Source organism: Haplochromis burtoni, unplaced genomic scaffold, assembly GCF_018398535.1.
Source record: "Haplochromis burtoni strain Fernald_Lab_line unplaced genomic scaffold, NCSU_Asbu1 Contig_57, whole genome shotgun sequence".
NCBI lineage: Eukaryota > Metazoa > Chordata > Actinopteri > Cichliformes > Cichlidae > Haplochromis > Haplochromis burtoni.
This window is the reverse complement of record NW_024582418.1, coordinates 1,298,066-1,320,463: the sequence shown is the minus strand read 5'-3', so window position 1 is coordinate 1,320,463 and position 22,398 is coordinate 1,298,066. Positions and strand designations below refer to the sequence as shown.

Here is a 22,398-nt window from a genome sequence, read left to right as displayed (position 1 = left end):
AAGCGTGCTCTCCCACCCATCCCCCTGGAGATTGCAGTTAGGGTTCATCAGGACAGATTCCTTATGACACATGAGCACTTTCCTTCCTCATGCAGTTGGACTTCTTAACATACCCTACACCCCACTCGCAACCACTCGCTACCATTGGGCAGGACATAGCTGATGTGTTACAATAACACACTTATTTGCTCAGGCTGTAACATTTTACACACTGGTTTCATTAGAAACTTTCACTTACATTTTGCACATCTCCCTGCCTGCTGTCAAAAACATGCATCCAGGCTCGAAAACTTCCTTAAATCTTATCCTTATCTGTCCCTTTGCAAGTTGTACCTCAATCACATGTTTTTAGTGTTTTAGTGAAAAGTGTATAAATATTTGCCAGATGTTTTAGTCAGTAAGCTTCTGTCATAATAAAGGCTGGAGATTTAACCACTCTTCTTAGCAAAATTGGTAGAATTTATTTAAGATGGTTTGTTAGATTATAGATCATGATGCTACCATCACCATGCTTGACACGAAGGTTACCATTATTCACAGCAGGTTGTCAAGATTATGAAGCTTCACCCTTACTCCTGTGTCTTGTCTTCTTGTCAATCTTCCTCCCGTCTGGGGCCTGGATCTCCTCCGTGCCTGCTTCATGCCCTTCATGCCCTATGGCTCTCTATATCCTCTTGCAGACCATTACATGTGGAAACCATTTGAATACAAGCACGCTGATCCACACAGGTGTGCACACGGGTGTTCACTGTTTGTAGACTTAAATTACACCTTTCTTGGCTGCTACTTCAAAGCACATTGTGCGCTGTCTGTCCTGCGTGCTGCACAACAACATTGAATATTTAGTATTTACTGCTGTTTACACTTAGCTAGATTAATGCGATGGTGTTGTGTTTAGCATGTTGCTTTGGGTTTTTTTTGCTTGTTTTCTATTCTTTTTCTCTCAACAGGTGATCCAGGAGATTTTTTTTCTCCCCCCCTTTCTCACTGTCCCTCTCCCCTTCTGTTTTTCTTTTCCTTCCTCTTTCTTTCTCCCTTTCCTATCCCTCACTCATGTCTGTCCCGTCTGTAACAACTGAAAATAAAATAAAATAAATAATAAAAACAAAGGTCGATCAAATGGACCAATACGGCAATGCCACGATGATCCATTTGGCAAAATAAATCCATTGGGTATCCTTGTTGGTCTTCAGACAACAATTCTGATGGTTAAAGAACCAAATGGGACAAACAAAAAAAAAAAAATCTTCCTCCCGTCTCACCATTAAACTTTTCTCCAGACTTGGGAAGCTTGGTTTCCACCCTCTTAGTCCATCTACAACTTGCTTCATTGTGGACAGTGATGCTCGTGTTACAACAATTTCCAGTGCATGGCAGGCTTGAGACTTTGGATTATTCCTGATCAGCCTAATCAATTTCCTAACTTTCCTCTTATCCTCTCAATTTTATCCCAACTTAAATCTCTTCTTTGTCTTCTGTCTCTGTCTGTTCACCGAGTTTGCTGGACTTTCTCCGTTCTGATTGTATTGGTCAATCAGAACGAATGCTTTTGGGGTTTTTTCTGGCAAAGAGAAACTATCAGTTTTACTTTATCATAATCACTAGTGTGACGTTAATAGGCCTTGGTCTTGTGAAGTTAAAAGATACTTTGGACTCTTCAATACCATTTATTCAAATATTTTAATGAGTGTATGCATATATTTGAGGCTATACATAGAGTTTTAAGCCTGTGTGGATTAGAGAAAATCCAAACTAAATTCAAACTTGTTAACCTAATTCTTTTCTTTAAAAGTCATTTTAAAGTCATTAAAGGTGCATGCTGTACAATCATTCCACCCTGAAAGAACAGAAATCAACCCCCCAAATTACCATGACATTCATGTTCATGATGGTTTTATGTAAACATCTGACCACATCTGGATATTCCATTTCTGTACCACTCTTTGCACGGCACCAAGCCAACGTCTCTTTGTGTAAAAGCTTGCCAATAAATGTAATTCTGACTCTGAATGACCTTTTTGCTGACATATAAATACTCAGAATACCCAGTGCATGTTCTATGTGCGTGATAGGATGAGAGTGGGTTTCAGCTTCTCACTTTCAGAAACGTTTAAAACTAAAATTACACTTCAATAAGATGCAGGCAGCTTCAGCCCGTATCTCTAGTTTCTCTGTCACAGTGCTTACTCATTCATATGCAGCCTGCCTCCCTGCTCCTGAAAAGCCTCTCTCACATTCCTGAGTGGCTGCATGGTAAGTCATCATGGCAGATAAAACAAGCACAGCGACGTGATCCAGGAATAGTTATATTAACTGTGATAATGCCACAAAGACCGCCGTATTATCTACTTCTTCATTCAGAAGAAGTGAGATATTTACACAGTATTCACATCAACGTGTGAAAACCCAATTTAGACAGAGAAATTACTTCTCTCACCTCCTCATTATGTGTTGGTTTCAAATGACAGATGACTGCGCAGCAATGTCGGACTTTTCAAGTGAACAATAAAGAGTATATTTTAGACATGTGGTGTTTTATCAGGCCTGTTTTTCTTGTCTTTTTGTTTGAGTACAAAGACTGGAGGTGGCGAGAAGAAAAAAAAACAATACCTGAGGCTTTCTGTCACAATCCAAGAGCATTGTTTCGATTTGGCAGTTTTTTTTTATTAGTGTTTTAAAGCTGTTGCCATATTGCCATATACATTTTAGAAGCAATAAATATTTATATCTGTTTATAATTGGTTGGAGTTTAGATTTTCCCATGCTTGGACTCGAATGTATCAAATGAATATAGAGATGAAGAAAATTTGAAGCCTAGATTTTGATTTCTAGCTTCCATGAGCAGAGAATAAATTGTTCTGGACATTAGAGGAGTTCGGACTAGTGTATATAAATACTTGCAAATTACAACTTCAGACCTAATTAAAAGGACTTATGTTTTCATGCTATGAAGCACTCATTGCCAGCGGGAATTTATGCTGTCAAACCAAAGCCAGTGTAGTGCTAAAATCTTTGGATGTGATTACAAGAGGGCGTAAACTCATTATAATTATAATTCTTCATTGATTAAAGCTGATTGACTAAAATACTTGGAAAATAATACAGATGGTGATTAGCTTGTATGTTCAAAGTGGTTATATATTTGTGCATTGACCTTATTTTAACCAGTTTATGGTGCATATGTTGCATTTATTGCCATAAAAATATTTTCATGTATTTTTGGGACAGTTTCTGGATCTAGATTTCGCTCAGAGTAAAGATTAAAGTAACAGCGCTGAGAATCAGACCTTTAATTTGAAGTCATCGTTTAAATTCCTGTATCATCCTTCACTGTGCTGCTTTGGCTGATTTGCAGTGACTGAGTAACTGTGCTGAGGATCCCGTCACTGACCACTGGACCTGAACTGTTGGATGACAAACAGACCGTGTGAGCAGGAGCCCCGAGCCCAATGGGACCTAAGATGACTCTTTTTCTCAAATGTTGCTGGAACACAATAGCCCAGCCTGCAGTGGGTTTTCCATAGTTTTCCACCAAAGGATTCGAGCACACTAGAATTTCTTTAAGTCCTCTTAATGACTAAAGTACCTTGCTTTGGCGCTGTGACATAATGAAAGCTTTCTCACTCCTCTCTCTCTCTCTCTCTCTCTTTTTCTCTTTCGCTCTCTCTCTCTCTGACTGTGTGCTTCTCTCCCTCACTTACTTCTTTCCCCTCACTCTGCAGAGTGCAGCCAAACAGAGAGCAGCCTTGCTTCTGGTGCTATCTCTTTGGAGCCAGGCGGATGTTGGTAAGCACGTTGGACGCAGAAGCAAAAAAATTCATCAGGGATCTGGGGAGTGAGAGAGTCTGGAGGACTGAAGTAAAGAGGAGTGGAGAGGCAGACTGTCTCCCTCCTTCCCCGTGCTTTTCTTCAGCATCATTTCACTTCGTCATGGATCTCTGGAGTAAAACAGTCCTGGGAATTAATGCACATGTCGCCCTTATATTATTCAGCTTGTATGGGGCAGTGAAAGCTGGTGAGTAGAATGAGATGTCATTTAAAGTTGTTTTTCAGTTTGCATTAATACAAGTAGCTCATTTGCCTTGGAGTTGGAGTTTTTGAGCTCTCAGATATTTTGCATTCTGTGTGTCATCCATAAAAACTAACTTTGCTGTTTCACATGCTTTTTACAAAAACAATATCTGGATTTGGGAAAATGCACTCAAATCTTTTCATTGAGTTTGTTTCAGTTAAAAGAAGGCACTGGGAACCAGTGCATGAAGCATGGGGTTGGGAAAAGCGAACAAGAAACAATTTCTTCTCCCAAACCTTATTAAGCAGTTGCCCTTGAGCAAGGCACCTGCTCCAGTGAAGCTGCATACTTTAGAAGCATGAACATTGTGAACCAGGGAAAAAAGATAAAATAAGTTGTTGTTTTTTACTTTAATAATTCTTCATTTATTTCCTTAGTAGAATATAGATATCAAAATGCTCAGAGTGTGAGAAAAAAGGCCTATTTGTTTCTGAAAACTTAAACTTCAGACTAAATTCATTACGTTTTACTATTTTCATCTTTTTCTCCCTGTTTGTGTTTTGCAAATTCTTTTGCAGTAACACGTTTCTTTTGATTTATTTCTCCCTTTTTTGTTTTAAATCACTTACCACGTGTTTCTTCTGATTTGGAACTTTTGAAGCACAATTGCTGATGATTTAGCAAAGCATAAAAGATCAACTGTACGCATGAATCAAAGTATCCTGCCCTCATAAAGTGAAATATATCCCAAAATGCTTGTGTCACATAATCCCACTACACCACTGGGATCCAGATCACACACTGTTTTGATGGAAATGTTAACAGAGGGATCACTTTACATCTGAGTTGTTTGCATGTGCCACACACTGGTGTATCAGTGACAAAGCTGCTAACACAGTGGAATGAAGTGGGCAAATTTCTCCTCTCCTAGAGGTGATGGTGTATTAAACTGTATTTTGAGTCAACATGCCTGAACAAATACGATTTATTAAGCTTTTCAGAAACACCACAGGCTTCATTCGGTGGAGGCAGCATTGGACAGGCAGATAAATGGTAGATATTACTACGTCAGGCTTATATTCCCCTTGACAGGCAACAGCCGCTGGACACGGAGATGTGCTGATATTATGGGCTTTGAAAGAGTGAAAAAAAGAGCTAAAGAGATTTCTCTGCCTTGGAGGAAATGGTTTGGGCTGAACAAAGTGCCTACCAGAAACTATAACTAAAACAAAAGAAAATGCAGCGGTCTCTCTCAAATCAATAAGGCGTACTTGTAACCCATTTCTGCACTCTCAGAAAGCAAACATACAGTACATCATCCACTTAATAATCTCCAGTGCCCAGACCTCTCTCCACATTTTATTTGACTTTGTGTTAGTGCTGAGCCAGTGCCATAGGCAAGGTCTGACTCAAGCTATTTGTCAGAGTGAACAAAGGAGGTAAAACCGTCAAAAGAGGGCAGATGCTTCTGTTTCTGCAGCTGGTCACAGTGACCCTGCCGTCCACCCGCTGCTTCTCCCAAAAGTACTGAAGCAGCAATGTTCTTTTGGGAGAAGCAGCAGGTGGATGGCTGGAGAAACATTTCTGTGACATGACAATTCAGGCTTCAGACAGGTCTGTGATGGGCAGCCTGTTTGCCCTATGAAGACTTCTAACGAATGAAAAGGCTCAACATCAACAACAGCAGGTTTTCTGATTAGTGGGTGCCAGCAAAGATTTCAAGAGAATACATGAATTATCTCAGGTTATAATCATTAATGTTGTAGGAAGTAGTTTGATATTAGCCATATCCCATCTTATGAATTCCAAATGATACCAGTAAAAAAAAAAAGTGGGTATTAAAGTGTACCCACATGGGAAGTGTTGTGTGAACTGGCGTGATGACCAAACACGGATGAAAATCAGTGACATTCTATGCCCAACTCTGAGGTAAGCAATTAAAGTAACTAAATTAAGAGCACAAGATACGAGTGATTGACACATGACAGAAGAGCATTAGAGGGTTACCTAGGCAACTGGAACCTGGAATGTGCGTTAGTAACCAATTGTCAGCTTCACAGTGATGTGAAAAAAATTGAATCGCTACCTGTGTGAAAGCGACTTTGTGATGGTCTGCACACATGGAAGCTTTGCTTCAATCAGTCATGTCCTACAGAATAATTTGAAAGATGCTAACAATGGACATACACGCACTGGTAATTTAATGTATTAAGAATTAGCATAAGTGTCCAGTTTTAACATTCTTAGGGTTTTAGGGCTGTGTACACTGATATACATTGATTGAGGAATAGTTTACAATTTTAAGTCATCCCTCTGGACCAAAGAACCACAAAGAAGAACTTTTTTTTCCCCTCCAGTGTGTTTCAATCAATTTGTGTTCACAATCTGTTTGTAATTTGCTCCTGATGAACTAAAACAGCTGCTCAGTTGGTGCCCTTGACTGTTTGTACAGTTATTTTCTGCAGATCATAGAAAGCGCAGATGCAATTTAGTGGTGGGATTTGTCCAGGATCACCAAGCTCCCTAATGAAGTTGTGGCTGTAGGAACAGCAAAGTAAAGACAGCTGATAACGAAAGTTCTGAGGAAGGAGGAAAGATGAAGCTGATATAGCTAATATCTCACTAACACTGCACCTAACTGTTAACATCTTATCAGAATCATTCACATCCCAGCGTGACTAGATATCCTGTTCCAAGTCTCCCCAGTCTCACCTGAAGAAAGACAACAGTGGTTGATTTTTGACTAAAGATTAAACGACATCTTGTTTGGATGATAAAAGGCCACTCACCTAAACACATGTTCCGTGTCTCCACAGGCCATTGTACAATAAAAATGACTCTCTTCTCATTAATTATGAGGCATTCATTAAATTCACATCCAACTTTCAATAACCGTTTGTTTCTCATTTCAAACCAACAGTCAAAGTGGTTCTTTTTACTCACAGGTTACAAGTCTGCCGTAACCAACGAGAGTGAAGTTTTTTAACAGTGACAGCAAAAAACCTTAGAGTGCTTAAGAAAGCCAACCCATGATCCTTCCCTACAGTATATATAAGAAAATTTTAAGCAAAACTTTCCCATCATATTGCTCCATAATGATGTGGTTATTACTATAGCTATGATCTTACCACGAATATGCTTTATTTATTTATTTCTCTGTCATCTATAAAATTAAAAGCTTAGGTTCTTTTTCAACCACAGCCTTCCTCTGTAACACCGTGCTTCAAAGACACGTTTTTCCGCTCCAAAATGGTCCCGCATAGGTTGTGTGAACCTGGCACATCCAGCTGAATGCACAGAACTACTTATCTCCTCCAATTATCTACACCACGTTCCTCCAAATTCACATGCTGACAAACACAGACCGCTAATGACGAGACAAAGCACGCGTCCAGACTGCTGTGTCTGTTCACACAAGACTTTAGACACCTAAAAGAGGTGCGAGGGATGTTTTTCTCTCTCTCTCTTCTTCTACTTGTCTCTAAAGTGCAACGTGGGATCATTATCTCTTCACTCAGCTGATTTTGGACTCTGTGAAATGTGTGTTTCACCCGGGGCCTAATGACAGATAATACCACTTCTCTTCTAACCTGTGTGTCTGTGCGTAGGAGCATGCATGCGCTGATGTGTGAAACGTGTGCATCCTCTGACAAGAGGATGTGTGAACATGATGAAAGCAGAGCAAAGGAATGCTAATAAGAGATGTGCCTGTGAATGCACACATGATGGCTAAAAAATGTTTACATAATGCATGAATCACCAGTCTTTCACACATACTAATAACCAAGAAGAGAGGTTTCCAAACTGAAACATATATACGGTACTTAAGTGGCAGTAGGTGCTGCATCTCGTAAAAATTAAAAAGCACAAGGAAGTGTTGTCTTCTTTAAGTTCAGTTTCCTTTTATAGTTAATGTCGTGCAGGCACTTGTGGAGATTCTGGGGAAAGCACAATAGAACAAGAAAAGTTTCCAGTGACCTTAAATAGATCACCTTATTTTCAGACAGGGTAAAAAACAAAAATCTGAGGATATTTCAGCCTAATAAACGTAAACATGATCAAAGGCACGGAGGCTAAAGCTTATAGAAGACTGACATTAATCTCAAGCACGGATATTTATGCCAGTAGAAGAAATTAGGAAAATATATGTACATAATTTAAAAAAACAAATGCAAAATGAACTTAAATTGCAGGAACTGAAACAGTCATATTAACGTGAAACTGCTATGTGAACCTTCAGTATTTCAGCCACCTTCTACTTTAACTACAATAATTGCTTGGCAATATTGTATCGATACAGGAAAACCAAATATTGCTTTTCTAATAAATTAAAATAACCTGGGAATAATATGAACAAGAGGATTCATCTCATGGATCACCATCTAATCTGCAATCATTCTCAGAGTGAGCTCAGCCAATCAGGAAGCTCTGTGAAGGTATGTCATTTCCTTTTACCTGGAAGCAGGAGGTGAAAGTTTACCATCAGTGCTTGAGCTAAGCTACCGGTGCTAAAGCAGTTGGTCATGAATGAATCAACTTTTGAGTACTCTCTGTGGGGTTTTAAAAATGATAAAATCTTTATATCACTAGCTGAATCGCTTGTTCTTATTATCAGCATAGCAGCAATGTATTCATGTTTAATATATATTATTAGCTCACTGATACAGTCACTACCCAATTTACATATTTTATGGAGTTTCCTGATTTTCTAATGGCTAACTCGAAATTTTGAGTTATTTTCTCAAAATGTTGCCTTGTTTCAAGTTGCACAAGTTGTTCAAGTTAGTGTATGAGGTTTGACTCACTTTTGGAGCCAGCCTCAAGTGGCCACAAGAGGAAGTACAGTTTGGTCAAGCCGACATTCTTTTGGTCACAAACAGACTGAAGATGCATTTTCTGACACAGCACATTTATGTGCTCATAACATAGTCTAATGTTCAAACGGTGGCACGGTGGTTAGCACTGTTGCCGCACAGCAAGAAGGTCCTGAGTTCAATTTCACCATCAGGCCGGGGTCTTTCTGTGTGGAGTTTGCATGTTCTCCCCGTGTTTGCGTGGGTTCTCTCCGGGTACTCCAGCTTCCTCCCACAGTCCAAAGACATGCAGCTTGTGGGGATAGGTTAATTGATTAATCCAAATTGTCACTAGGTGTGAATGTGCGAGTGAATGCGAGTGTGAATGGTTGTCTGTCCTTATGTGTTAACCCTGCGACAGACTGGCGACCTGTCCAGGGTGTACCCCGCCTTTCGCCCTATGACATCTGAGATAGGCTCCAGCGCCCCCCGCGACCCTGAAAAGGATAAGCGGATGGATGGATGGATGGATGGATGATTTTAACCAAAAACCCTTGAGCACTATAGAGTGTGTGTCTGTTTTTTAAACACATTTTGGAAAATAAAATCTATTCAGTACTCTCAAGATGATTAAATTTGGTTGAAAATTGCATGAGCTGGGTAAATTAACACCTGCCACAAGCCAAATTCCAGTAAAACATTTAAGTGGTTAGTATATTCCATTCATAAAATGAAAATCAGAAGTAATTATTTTGTCACTGGATGCTACATTTTCTCATTTTATGATGTTAATTTCTCACCCTAGTCCTCAGAAAGATGTAAGCTGATGGGTTCCCAGAATGGGCATCAAATAACACCCTAGGCAGATGACCAGTACATCATAGGTCCAACACATCAAGACAGTGATTGGCAATGTGGCATCACAGCCAAAAGGTCCTGGGTTTGAATCTATCGCCCGGCTGTCCCCCATCACTGTGAATGTTGATGTTCTCCCCGTCCCTGTGTGGGTTCTGTCTAGATACCATGACTTCTTCCCACAGTACAAAGACATGCACATTACATTAACTGGTGATGCCAAATTGGCTGTAGGTGTGAATATGAGTGTGAAAGTTTAGCTCAAATTCAAAACTAGGGAATTTTGTCGAATGAGCTTTAAAGAGATTTACACTAGACAAAGTGGGTAATTAATGAAATGCTGGATATGTGATTTTCCTTCAAGATTCGATTTGATTTCAGACTGTCCATTTCACATAGAATATCCAGATTACATTTTTACTTTTCACTGTTTTGATATAAACATAAACCTGCAAATTTCATTAGTGAGGAAAGTGTTGTGAATTTCTTTACGCCTTTGATGTGATGGTGATGAATGATTCATGAGACACTGGTTTGTGACAGCAGAGATGAGAAAAGTGAGAGGAAGCTAAGGAGAACCCCTTGTCATATTTCTTTAGTGTCATTTATGAAAATGTGTGTTCAGAGAAGGCGAGTCATGAATGTGAGTTGATGAAGTCAAGGCCACGTTACGGCGGCGGCACCCATCAGAGTAAACTTGGAGCTGTCAGTCAAGAATCAGGATTTATTAACCCAGAGACAAGTAGTTAAGTGATAAAACTGACAGTCCTGTGCGGTCCATCCATCTGAGTTTGTGACACACTAATATTTGCTCAAGGCCAATGCCCCTGAATCTCTGGCTCCCTAAACACACGCTCATTTATCACAGGGTCCTGTCATCACTGTAGATCATGTGTAGCTGGTCCAAGAATCTGTCAAACTCTGCTACGATCATTGTGTTCGGTCACCGCATTGTTGTGGGTCCTAGTTTGTATAAGAAGAGAACTTCAATTTACTGGTTGAAGATTTAAACCTTGCTGTAAAGAATCACTTGAGCAAAGTGTGAGAATCCCAACATACTAGAAGAATAAAGTGATGTTAAACCTAACTCAGGGCCAGATGTATTCTTTTCAGATTTCTAAAACTCTCAAGGATCTCAAAAGTTTGATTAGCCAGATTTAAAATCCCATCATTAGCTATGAGCGGAGTGGCTCCATAGTGTCATGGTTAATACATTCAGCTTACAAGCAAATATTCTTGTGAGCACTCCCAGCGGGGGAGGGATGTGTGTCAGGAAGGCCATCTTGCATCAAATTTGCGTGAAATCAAATATGCAGACTCATCATGTGACATTTAGAACAAGAAAAGGAATTTTAGTGCATTCTTATTTAATTTGGACGTAAAATCAATCTTTGCACAACAGGATATTAGACATGGTAATGAAGACAGCAGAAAACAGAAAAGTTCTCATAAGAAGATTGGAAGATTGTTCGTGAGTAAAAATCCTTTCTCCAAGGACACTGGCTTTGTTTGTTGGACCTTGATAGTTTTGCAATATAGTTTTTTCACTGAAAACATCGTTGAAGGGTAAATATGTAGGCCTCCACATTATATTTAAAAAACAAACAAAAAGAAGTCTCTCTTTTTGTTTTAACTTGCTCTTTTTAAGCTTGTGGTTAGGATTAGAAAAAAAGAAATTGGGTTAACCCCAAATAATAACCCCATGTTACAAAGGTCTATTTCTATTTTGCTACACTGCCAAGTCACACCCTGACAACTTGACCCCAAAAACAAGATTTTCACAGTTTTTGTAAAAATACTACCCTTGTACCAACGCAGCTGTGACATTCTGCTCCAAGTCTGAGCTCATGCACTGTATCTCTCTCATTAGCTGATAGACATATTGTACCTACATGCATTTCTTCACAGAAATTAGAATGTGGAACTCCTCAGTTACATAAAAGCCTTTCTACAGTACTTCTGGGTCATAGTTTATTATTTATAATGTACTGTTATAATACTTCTACTTGTTAGTTTTAATTACTAAGCATGCAGTATTCCTTCTGTGTTTGGTGTTGTACGTATTTATTCTGCACGTACCGTACATTGTTTACCGGTCATTTATTACATCTGCCCTGACTGTAATGCATTAACTTTAGGTTGATTTGTATTTATTCTTATTGTATTCTAATTTTTGCCTCATAACTTTTGCACTGTCCACTTCCTGCTGTGACAAAACAAATTTCCCACGTGTGGGACTAATAAAGGTTATCTTATCTTATCTTATTTAATGGATGTCGCTGACAGCTGAATGTCATCTCTAACATGCATATTTTACGAAGAACAGGGACAACGTAATGTATTCATAATTCAGAAATAATTTAGCTTGCCACATGTATGCTTTGTCATCCTCACATTCCTTTGGACTGCAAATCATCTTCTGCAACCTACCACACTCAGAGCTGCCACTGTAATTAGATTAGATGCAGCATCGTGGCAAATGTGAGAGCGGTTGAAATGCCAAAACATAATCTGATATTGAACACCTTGGGATAAAGCTGAGTCAAAGCTAAAACTTTGAGATGTAAGAGAAATGTATATCTGACAAGCAATTTAACGATTCAGTAAACGAGGCTGAAGAAATAGCAGAGAAAGATGAGTGTGCACGGTCAGAGTACTGAAACTTTCAGTTCCATTCATTTTATGTTACTTCACTATATAATCAGTTTGAGAATAGCATCCCAGCAGCTGGCAAAGATTCAAAGACAGAAATCTACACCAAACAGCTGAGAAAACTCCCACTGTAACTACTGTGACCCCAAATTATGAATAGGCTAAAACTTATGCATTTTACATAATAATAATTAGCTGGTGACATAAATATTTCTCACTGATTAAAATCTAGCATCATCTCATTTGAATTGTTTTCATCCTTCCCTCTCATGCATACTAATCCCTCTTCCAGAAGCAAGCAGAGAATTGTTTGTAATAATCATAAAATCTGTCAGAGACGCAGACAGCCACGGTTATAAATGCGTCTCTCTGAGATGAGATAATGAGCAGCAAACATTGTTTCATTTAGGAAAAACCATATAAGAATATGATCAGTAACCTAATTCAGTTCAAATTTAATGTGTAGAAAATAAGATTTCGCAGCAACACTTAAATAATTACAAATACATGCAAAATTAATTTTTTCTTCATAAATAAAAGAAAATATAACAGTTATTGTTGCATCAATGTTGCATCCTGTCATGTTGTTGGCTTTTTGGTGTATTCGTTGGCTTCTGGTTTCCATGTTTACTTTTCCTAGTTCTAGGGTCACTGCTTGCTACAGCCCATTTAATTTTAATGATATAGGTACACTAACCGGTCCCTTTGTCTGGTACCCCTGTTCAGCTGCTGGTGAACGTCCAAACCGAGCATCAAGATGGTTGAAGAAATACGATTTAAGTGACTTTGAATGTGAAATTGTTGCTGATGCCAGACAGACTTGGTTTGAATATTTCAGAAATTGCTAATTGCTAATTGCTAATAAAAAATATCCAATGAGCAGCACTTCTCTGAGCCAAAATGACATGATGATGCCAAAGATCAGAGCAGAATAGCCAGACTGACAAGCTGATAGGAGGCCAAAAGCAACTCAAATAACCACTGTTACAAAGGTGTGTAGAAGATTATCTGTAAACGCACAACATGTCGAACCCTGAAGAGCTACAGCAGCCGCAGAAGACCACAGCGAGTCCCAAGTGCTAAGAAAAGGAAAACTAAGGCTATAATGTGCACAGGCTCACTAAATTTGTCAATATGATCCAAACTCTCAGAGTAATGCTTCCAGTACCTTGTTGAATCAATACCATGAAAGTTAAAGTAGTTCTGAAGGCAAAGTGGGGTCCAAACTGATACTAGCAGTGATTGGTGAGTGTATATTCCAAAAATTTTCCTTGCGCTTGTTCCTTTTGTTGTTGTACTTCCTTTGTCTATCCACATGTTTACATTGTGTTCACATGCTCAAAAAATTAAGTGAACCTTCAGACATTGAATCTTATTGAATGGAATTTTAAAGTTTTAAATCTCTACTAACATATATTGTGCACTTTGTTAAAAAAAACAGGAAAAGGTCAGTGGAAACCAAAATAAGCATTAACCTTTTGAGGATTGGTTTAAAAAGGGGGATATACTTAATTTATCCCAAATTTAGGAAATTACTAATATTATCAAGTTTTGAAGTATGTCCTCCCAACAGGAAGTCTTATATCCTCTCCTGTGTCAACAGACCTTACTAAAAATGTGTTTGTGTGTAACGATGAATCCCTGCCAACTATAAAAGTGCTGATCATTAGTATATGGACTAATCTACTTGTGCATTACTAGTTCAGGAACCAATACAATGAGACACAAGAAAGAAAGGCAGATGAACGCTGTAAAATAAAATCTTTTGTTGATAGTTCTATAAACTCCTCGGGGTAGAGGCAGTAGCATGAAGCCATGATGAAGTATGGAGTTAAATATGGAGGTTAAGGCAGTTGGTGTAACTGTCATATAAGTTATGCACTCAATCTGTCTTTAACGCACAAATGTACAAAGATGAAATGGCTTCAGGTGTATAGCAACAGCTTAAGAGAAGTCCACGCTGTGCTGTCTTTGCACTGTTGTAAATTTATCTGCTGGTAAAATCCAGTTTTTGGAATTTGCCTCTTGGTTATTTTCTCAGATGGGAAATACTAAAAACTTGCAAAACGATAATAATAAAAATGTCATGCTGTGACAAAAAAAGGCTTCCTGTTCATGCATATATCATTAACTAGTAGCTCCCAGTTATTCCAACAAATGATAGACTTAATGTGATGAGCTGAATATTCAGTATTTCAAAAATGCAAAACAGGAACCATCAACAAGCTCTGCCAGCAATGAATTGTTTTTGTTTTTTTAGTATGTTCCTTTTGATTTCTATGCCGCATTACGTGAGTAGTTGGGAGTCCAATATTTCATCAGTAATTGAAGTCTGTGACGTTTTGCATTGCTTTGCCATATTCTGTAACCTTTCCAGCACTGAGGAACCAGGGGTTTCAGTTTTCTGTCACTGCAGATGGGATGGAAGTTAAACGTGTATGCAGAGTATTGCTCCTCTGGTACTCAAAGGATTACAGTCACCTGCACATCTCAAGTAAAGGTCTGTTTCTCACTTGAAAACATTTTCGTAATGTAGACAGCTCTCTTGATATGCTGCCAAAATCTTATTGAATCTAAATTTGGTCAGAAAATATGCTTCACCGAGCCGCTACTTTTTTCTTTGCCCTTGGCCTAAATTATATGCGAATGTGCCAAGGATTGTAGGACATGCATGAGCGAACACAAGGTTTTGCAGCAGCATGAAAGACTTCTACCTGTCTTGTTCCCTAAATATTCCTGCAATGAGCACAAAGATGCTTTGATATTGTTAGAATTCTGCACCATACACAGGGGTCAGGCCCTCCCACCAGGGGAGGAAGCCACAGTTTCTGCTCAGTGCAGGAGCCCAGTGGAGATTTAACGCGTAGCACATTTCTAGAGAGGACATGAACTACATATTTCTTTTCCTTTTTCTTCTTTGATTTCTCTCTGGTCTCTGTTTTATTTTATTTGTAACCAGAATTTCCAGAACCTCATATTTGCATACTAAAGAAAAACATTGTCTCTGTGAACTTATTTTTATCTGTTACTCTTAAAGAATGAACTGCGAAAATTCCTCAGTGATTGTGGTTCATATTTTTTTTTAGAATTGAAGACGTGTGTAGGATGAGTGGTGAAACATCTTCCCTAACTCAAAGAACTCCGGTTGGCTTTATTGTACACGTCAACATGTACAAGTTATTATGTCCATATTGACATGACACATCCCACAGCTGCCACAGATTTGTCAGCGGCACAACTATAATGCAATTATTGCAATCCAGCACATTCCAAAATTGCTCTACTGGACTGAAATCTGGTGACAGTGAAAACCATTTCTGTACAGTGAACTCACTCTAATGTTCAAGAAGACAGTTTAAGAGTTAGATTGAATGTTTTCCTGCTGGAAGCAGCCATCAGAAGATGGGTATATGGTCATAAAGGGATGGACATGGTTACACAACAGTACTCATTAAAACGATACCCAACTGGTACTAAAGTTTACCAAGAAAATATTCCCCCCACCGTTTTACCACTATGGTGATACATGGATCCATGTTGTTTACACTAAATTCTTTGTGTAGCCTCAGTTTCCCATCAGGAATGCAACCCAGTGTGGTCTTCTGCTGCTGTAGCCCATCTGCTTCAGTGTTTGATGTGTTCATTCAAACATGCTTTTTTTCATATCTTGGATATAACAATCGATTTCATTTGATTCTCTGTTGGATTTCTGTCAGTTTGAAGCAGTCTGGGCTTTCTCCTCTCACACAACAAGTCATTTTCATCTAGAGTAAGGCCTCAAGAACTCAAGAGATGGTTGTGTAGGAAAATCACAGCAGTTTCTGAAATACTCAGAGCACATCTGTCACCAATAACCATGCCATATTCAAAGTCACAAAAATCACCTTTCTTTCCTATTCAGATGCTCTGTTTGAACTTCAGTAGGTGGTCTTGAACATGTCTACATGCCTACATGCTTTGAGCCATATGACTGGCTAAACTGAAATTTATGTCAGCGAGCAGCGATTGTATTTCTGAAGGTGTTACACGATCAACAGCAACAGCAATGTAACACAGTCTAACACAATATCCAGCCTCAAATATAACTCTACTTAACATCAGCATTAAGACATTATGTGTCATTGTTAGGTATTTGAAAATAAATCTACTCATGTTGCCTCTTTAAAAAAGAAAGAAAGATGTAATACGCTTCCATTAACGTTTTGCAAGATATGACTTGCACTGGATACTGTGTTTGACAGTGAACTGAGCTACTGACTGGCAGTTTTTGAGTGGATAAGCATCCGTTTCAAACAATACCAGCATGCCAGAGGTGTTTATAACAAGGCAGGACTGGAAACATTTTTTTTAGCATTCAGTCGCAGCTCAGGAGCTATTCAATAGGCAGGCTCCTGTCTCAAGCCAGAGATACATGCTGGAATGAAGGCACGCAAGTCAGAGCAGAAGAGAGATCTCCCCGATGAAATGCCCCATTCTGCTACCTATATACACTAGCAAAAACGTGACATTACGAAGCTTATTTTAAATTAAAACACAACTGAAGACGCACATATTTAATTGGGTCTGTGTATGCGCGCCATCATGAAAAAATGCGGTCCTGAGATCCCAATTGTAGTGGGAAGTACCACAGGGATAAATTTAAGTACTTCAACAGGTGTTTAGAAGTCTGTCTTTCTCTCTTTGGACAGATTTGTCAATACAAGTAGTCCCTAGGTGCTCACAAATAGAAATATAAACATCGTAATGGGCATTGCTGCCGGTGTGATGTCACTGCAAAATGGTCTCTGGTGCACATAATTCACAGTGATCCAGAGACTCCACTATTATCTGTATAATAATTTATCACCTAGTAATTTTTTCAACATCTGCCCCTAAGCAATGCAAGCCAGCCTGGCATTGCAAAATCCGAAATAAATAATATGCCAAATGATTAAATGTTATCCCCAGAAATACTTTGCTTTTTCTTTGTATACTTTTGGTATCCTGTGATTAAAGAAAATGTAAAGGTGAGTGGACAGCTCTTTCTCTGGATGTCCGTATGTTACACCAAAACTTTAATAACTCCAATGGCAGTAAAAAAGCACAGGTGTTATTGTTTGTGGTCATGCTACGGAACTCTTACCCTGCTAATGGAAACAACTTCCTGGTGTGTATTACTGAAACAAACTGTTGTATTTGCAATAAGTACTTACAATTTTTGTTGGAGGATTTATTTAAAAACCTATTTTTTGCCTTTTTACAGCTTTATTTGAAAGGGTACAGTGAAGAGTGACAGGAAAGCAGAGGGAATGACATGCGGCAAAGGGCCACAGGTCGGACTCGAATCCGCCTCCTCATCCCAGTGAGCTTAACTGGCACCTTCTTGTTGGAGGACTGAGGAAGATTTGAGTTTGAGGCTCTAATATTTTTTGCTCGGCATTACTGGCTAGAAAATAGTCAGTTAGACATTAAGCACCACTGTATTGAGAGTCCAGTGTCATTAAGGAGCTCCATACCAATAAATCTGACAGCTCTTGTTCATTTAGGTGAAGCCACTCATAAATGCTTCTGCTATTTCACTGACAGAGTAAAGTTGACTCTATTTGGTGACACAACACGATGGCAGGATGCATGAGAGAATGTGTGTAAAGTTCATTCTTTTGGATATATATTTATTTCATACATGCCATGGGCGTGCAGAGCACTGGGAGGGGTTCTCTTTTTATAGCACTCTCAAAGTCACAGGAGTTATGATTATAAGAGCTGTCAGGGCTAATGATTCACAATATTACTATTTAGGCTGAGGGCTGTCAAGCTAGCACTCCATTACTAGCCCTAACATCCAGTCCTCTGAGAGCCTACACTGTCTGCTTCTACATGGTGTTAAAAATATGCTAAGGCTGGAAACATAAATCTGGAAAGAAATAACCAAAAAAGCAACATGGAGCAAACAGAATGAGTACCAGAGAATTTAATTGTACTGTGTGGTCTCTGTTTTATGTCTTAACTCTTCCATGAGAAACTGAGCTCCAGTTGAGTAAGCAGTAAGTGTTCAGAGGCAGCTTAATTCATTATGCACAATTCTGTGATTGTCTATGCAGCTTCACAGCTAACAACACCAGCTACTGGACCTATAAAATGTTATGATTGAGTGAGTGCAGACCTAATAGTTAAAGTTAGTTAAACTTAAGTTTTCTTAAGAGAAACCCTTAAAAGGTATTACAACCATTAGAATCCAATTTGGAAAAATTACAACGTTTATCAATCCACAGGTTTAGCTTCATATACATGAGTGTGAAACAGCAGAAGAAGAAGTTCTATTGGGCTTAGTTAGGTTGTGACACTCAGGAGGCAGCTGACAGGTACAAAAAGGACAGTTGGAGTGAGGTCCTTGCAGTACGTGAAGCAAAAACTTGGATGTAGGAGGAGTTTAGGTAGGCCATCGAGCAAGACTTTCAGCCAACATCACGGCACTTCTGAGAAACCGTCAGGTAACTGCAGAAGTGCAAGCAACCTCCTTTTCAAAGTGTATACAGTGGGGACAGAGTGGTGCTGACCTTAACTGAGGTTCTAGTCAGTTGTTGCAAAGAATACTTTAAAGAATGTGAGAGGAATTGAGGAGATCCTCAAAGTGGAAGCAGAGCAGGGGACGATGGGGATGACTCGCTTATCAGGGTGGCCGAGGTCACTGAAGCAGTCAAAAAGTGACAAAGCTTTGCTTTGGGTTTCTTAAAGTTGACTGACACACCTCTGCAGCGTCAGATAGACGTTAGGGATATTGCCTCTGTATTGACACTGGACAGTGGTCACCCTTTTCAAGAAGTGGAACCAGGAAATGTGGTCCAGTTCCAGAAGCATTGCACTCTTCAGCCTATGACTTTATCCTGTGCTTTCTGTTGCTAAATGTGCATAGGTGAACTCAGTGAAGGTCTTTAATTTCAACCCACAAAAAGCTGCATTTCAAATATGTAATAAATGAATAACTGGACACTGAACAAAATAAATAAGAACAAGGTCTCGAAGTTCTCTTTAAATTTCTTTTTAAATGGACACGAGAAATTTCAAATATATTTTAAATCATTAAAATGTTGACATTCAAGAATGCCTGAAATATCTTGTATTATAATGTTTCATAGGAGTTCGAACAATATATTCAAAGATACTGATTATTATTATTGCAGTTTTGAATTATATCTTTATCACATATGTTTGCTGGAAATACAACCAACGCCTAGTCATCCTGCATCATCACATTCTGCCTATTTGTGAAATACCTGTCTCACTATGTAGAATGTCACCTTTTCTTTTAGTCCTGGATGCACTTAATGCAGCAATATTTTTCCTGAGAAATTAAAACAGTTGTGTTTTAAGGCACAAGGTCTAAATTTGGAAGTTAGCAGGGTGTTCCGGTTAATGTCCTGTTTGGACGTTTGTGTTGCAAGTTTCTTTTTTTACTTAAAACTAACTAAAACTACATGGTCTGGTTTAACTTAAATAAATGTTTGAAAAAAAAATCAGGAAAGCGTGACGTATGAGTAGCCATATGTGACTAGTTGGAAGTGAGCTATCCATCTCACTACTGTTGCTACACACTGCCGCTAAAGGACACCTTGTATTCAAAATTAGCTTTGACAGCAACACAGAAATGGGAACCGACTACATAATAACTTCTCCGCTTAAAGAATCAAATGATCTCTTACTCATGAAAGCTTTATTTCTTATCTTTGCATAATTTTAGACGCACAAAACCACAAACAGTACACATTATACCTCTCTTTCATATTAATTTCCAAACTTGGCATTCTTGGAAATCTATATAGGTATTTTGTTTTGTGTAGGCAATGGCACAAACACCATGGTATGCCTAAATATATATACGGTTTTAATCTTCGGTGTTTCACCGAAAGAAGATCTGTTTACACCTTAATTTTCAAGTCCAGACTCTAAGTGTCTTTTTCATACACATTGAAAGGGGATGAAAAATGCAGCTGTCAGCTTCACCTCTCTCAGTTGATAATTGAAAAGATAGACTAGATGGCACTTTCATTCAGGAAGGGGTGGGGTGAAAAACTAAAAATATATTGCAAATCATCAATTGTCATAGGAACAGGAACACCTGACTGTAGACAATTGTGGAAGTCCTTTCAAGTATCAAGTAGACATTAGTAGATTTTTATAATTATGCATTCTCTTTAAGTTACTCCCCTTTATCAGCTGCCAGACACAGGTGCTTTTGTTTGGAGATGAAGTGCACAGATGTAGATCTTTCAGAGTAGAATCTTTTAAAAAAAAAAAAAAACATTTTATGCAAATAATCTTTAAACTGTGTAAACACACAAATGCCTATTATGCTTTATCAAAAAGTTCAATTGTATTTAGCTTCTGATCATTTTTATCCTTAATGTCAGTACTTTTGTTTATAATCCAGAGTAATTTTGTACTTGATTTTTAATGCTTTACTTTTTACATTGCAAAAATCTCTGTACCGTGTTGTTTAAGCACAATTAAAATGATGAAAGTGAAAGCAAAGTCAAACTTTCTGTCTAATTTCCCAGAACAGGCAGAAATCCAATATCAAAGCAGGAAGGCAAAGTCTGATTAAATCTTGACTAAACAAAGCTTAAGATGCTTCATTTATATAATCTCACCAAGAGATATCTCTCTCTCCAAGCTCTCTAAGATATTTGGCTCCTGGCCACAAAGATCATCTAGCAGGAGGATTTAGCTGAAGTCCAATCCTCAAGTCACTTCAGCGGATTACTGAACATTTTAGTTTGTTAAATAACTGTTTATCAGACATGAATGCACAAAAATCTGCATATTTCTTTTCTTTATTGCTTATAACTGACAAAATGTTGCCTTGAACTTACGCTTGCAGTGTTTTTTTAAATGAACGTAAAAATGTAATTATGTATATTCATGTAATCCTTGGAGAAACTGATAAAGCTGAAAGATGCTGCTGAGTCTGTAAATTGAAAGAAAGGCTAAATGTTGTATCGTACCACACTCGGCATCAATTTAATATAGTCAATAAGAATTAGACAGTATGAGTAGCCTCACCTGACATGACTGATCCACTCCACTGTTGGCCATTATGTTAAATGAATGTGTTTTGTCAGATGGCGAGAACACTACACAGCTTAAAGCTAATCATGAACATTAATCTCTATTGTTGTTTAACATTTGCAACAATGACGAGGTGTATGCTCACCTATTGTTTTAAATTATGTGTTCTGATTCTCAGAGGTGTGTCACAGTCCGCTAGTATCCAACCTGCCACCATCATCGTTCAGGAGCTCATCACAATTATCCGGCAGCCATGGACCCGGCTTTGCCAAGCTGAACCGGAGAGAAGGTGAGTAACAGTAATTACTGCATTTGTCTTGGCTGAAATGTTTTTGATCAATAAATCAAACTCCATTAGCTTTCCACATGGATTCTCCTAAGTGTTGTTCTTAGGGCACAAGGTAGGCATTACTTTTCATATTAATACTTACTCAAACGAAAATGTCAAACTGTGTGATATGAGCGATTCTGCAGATTTTAGCAACTCCATCCACTGCTGTGTTTCAGCAACCCATGTACAACTGTCAATATGAAATTGGAGGGCGTAACTCTAAAAGGAGCTGTTGTTAAGAAGCTAGATAAACTAAAGTTTAGTTTTTCTATATAGCACAGATTCACAAACACTTATATTATGGTAAAAAGCCCCTTAACACCTACAATATTAGAGAGTTAATGCCAATGATTTAACAGTCCTTTTTGCACAAGGACAGCATGATGCTTGGGAGCAAGATAGCTCTGAAATAACCAAGGCTCAAGTAGCAGCAGTCATCTCCCTCCCACACACTGGAGGCTTAGGGGTAAAGAAAGGAAAGAAAAGCAATACCTCTGTACAGGACAGAGTAGACAAAAGGTAATGACATGCAGTTGTGGCAGAGATTGCATGCAGAGTTTTTTAAAAAAAAATAAAAAAAATAAAAAAAGAGTTCCACTGAAGTTTCAGTCTATTGCAGCCTGACCCAGCCCTAACTATAAACTCAATCAAGAAGTTTTAAGCCTAATTTCCTGAACTCAAACTAGGAATAGTTTTCACAGCAGAGTAGA

At 38.5% G+C, this 22,398-nt stretch overlaps 1 protein-coding gene across 2 annotated transcripts in view; it reads left to right on the top strand.

The window, feature by feature from the left end:
* Positions 1-3,701: 3,701 nt before the first annotated feature.
* The window catches only part of LOC102312708 (contactin-associated protein-like 4), an 80,533-nt gene continuing 61,836 nt past the window's right edge, over positions 3,702-22,398 (top strand). The window contains exons 1-2 of one of the 2 annotated variants that reach the window (XM_005922452.3): positions 3,702-4,015; positions 21,536-21,646. In XM_005922452.3, the coding sequence (XP_005922514.1) occupies positions 3,781-4,015; positions 21,536-21,646 (346 nt within the window). In that variant the 5' untranslated portion in view covers positions 3,702-3,780. The remainder of the gene's footprint in view (positions 4,016-21,535; positions 21,647-22,398) is intronic. The other variant, XM_005922451.3, reaches the window with a different exon arrangement.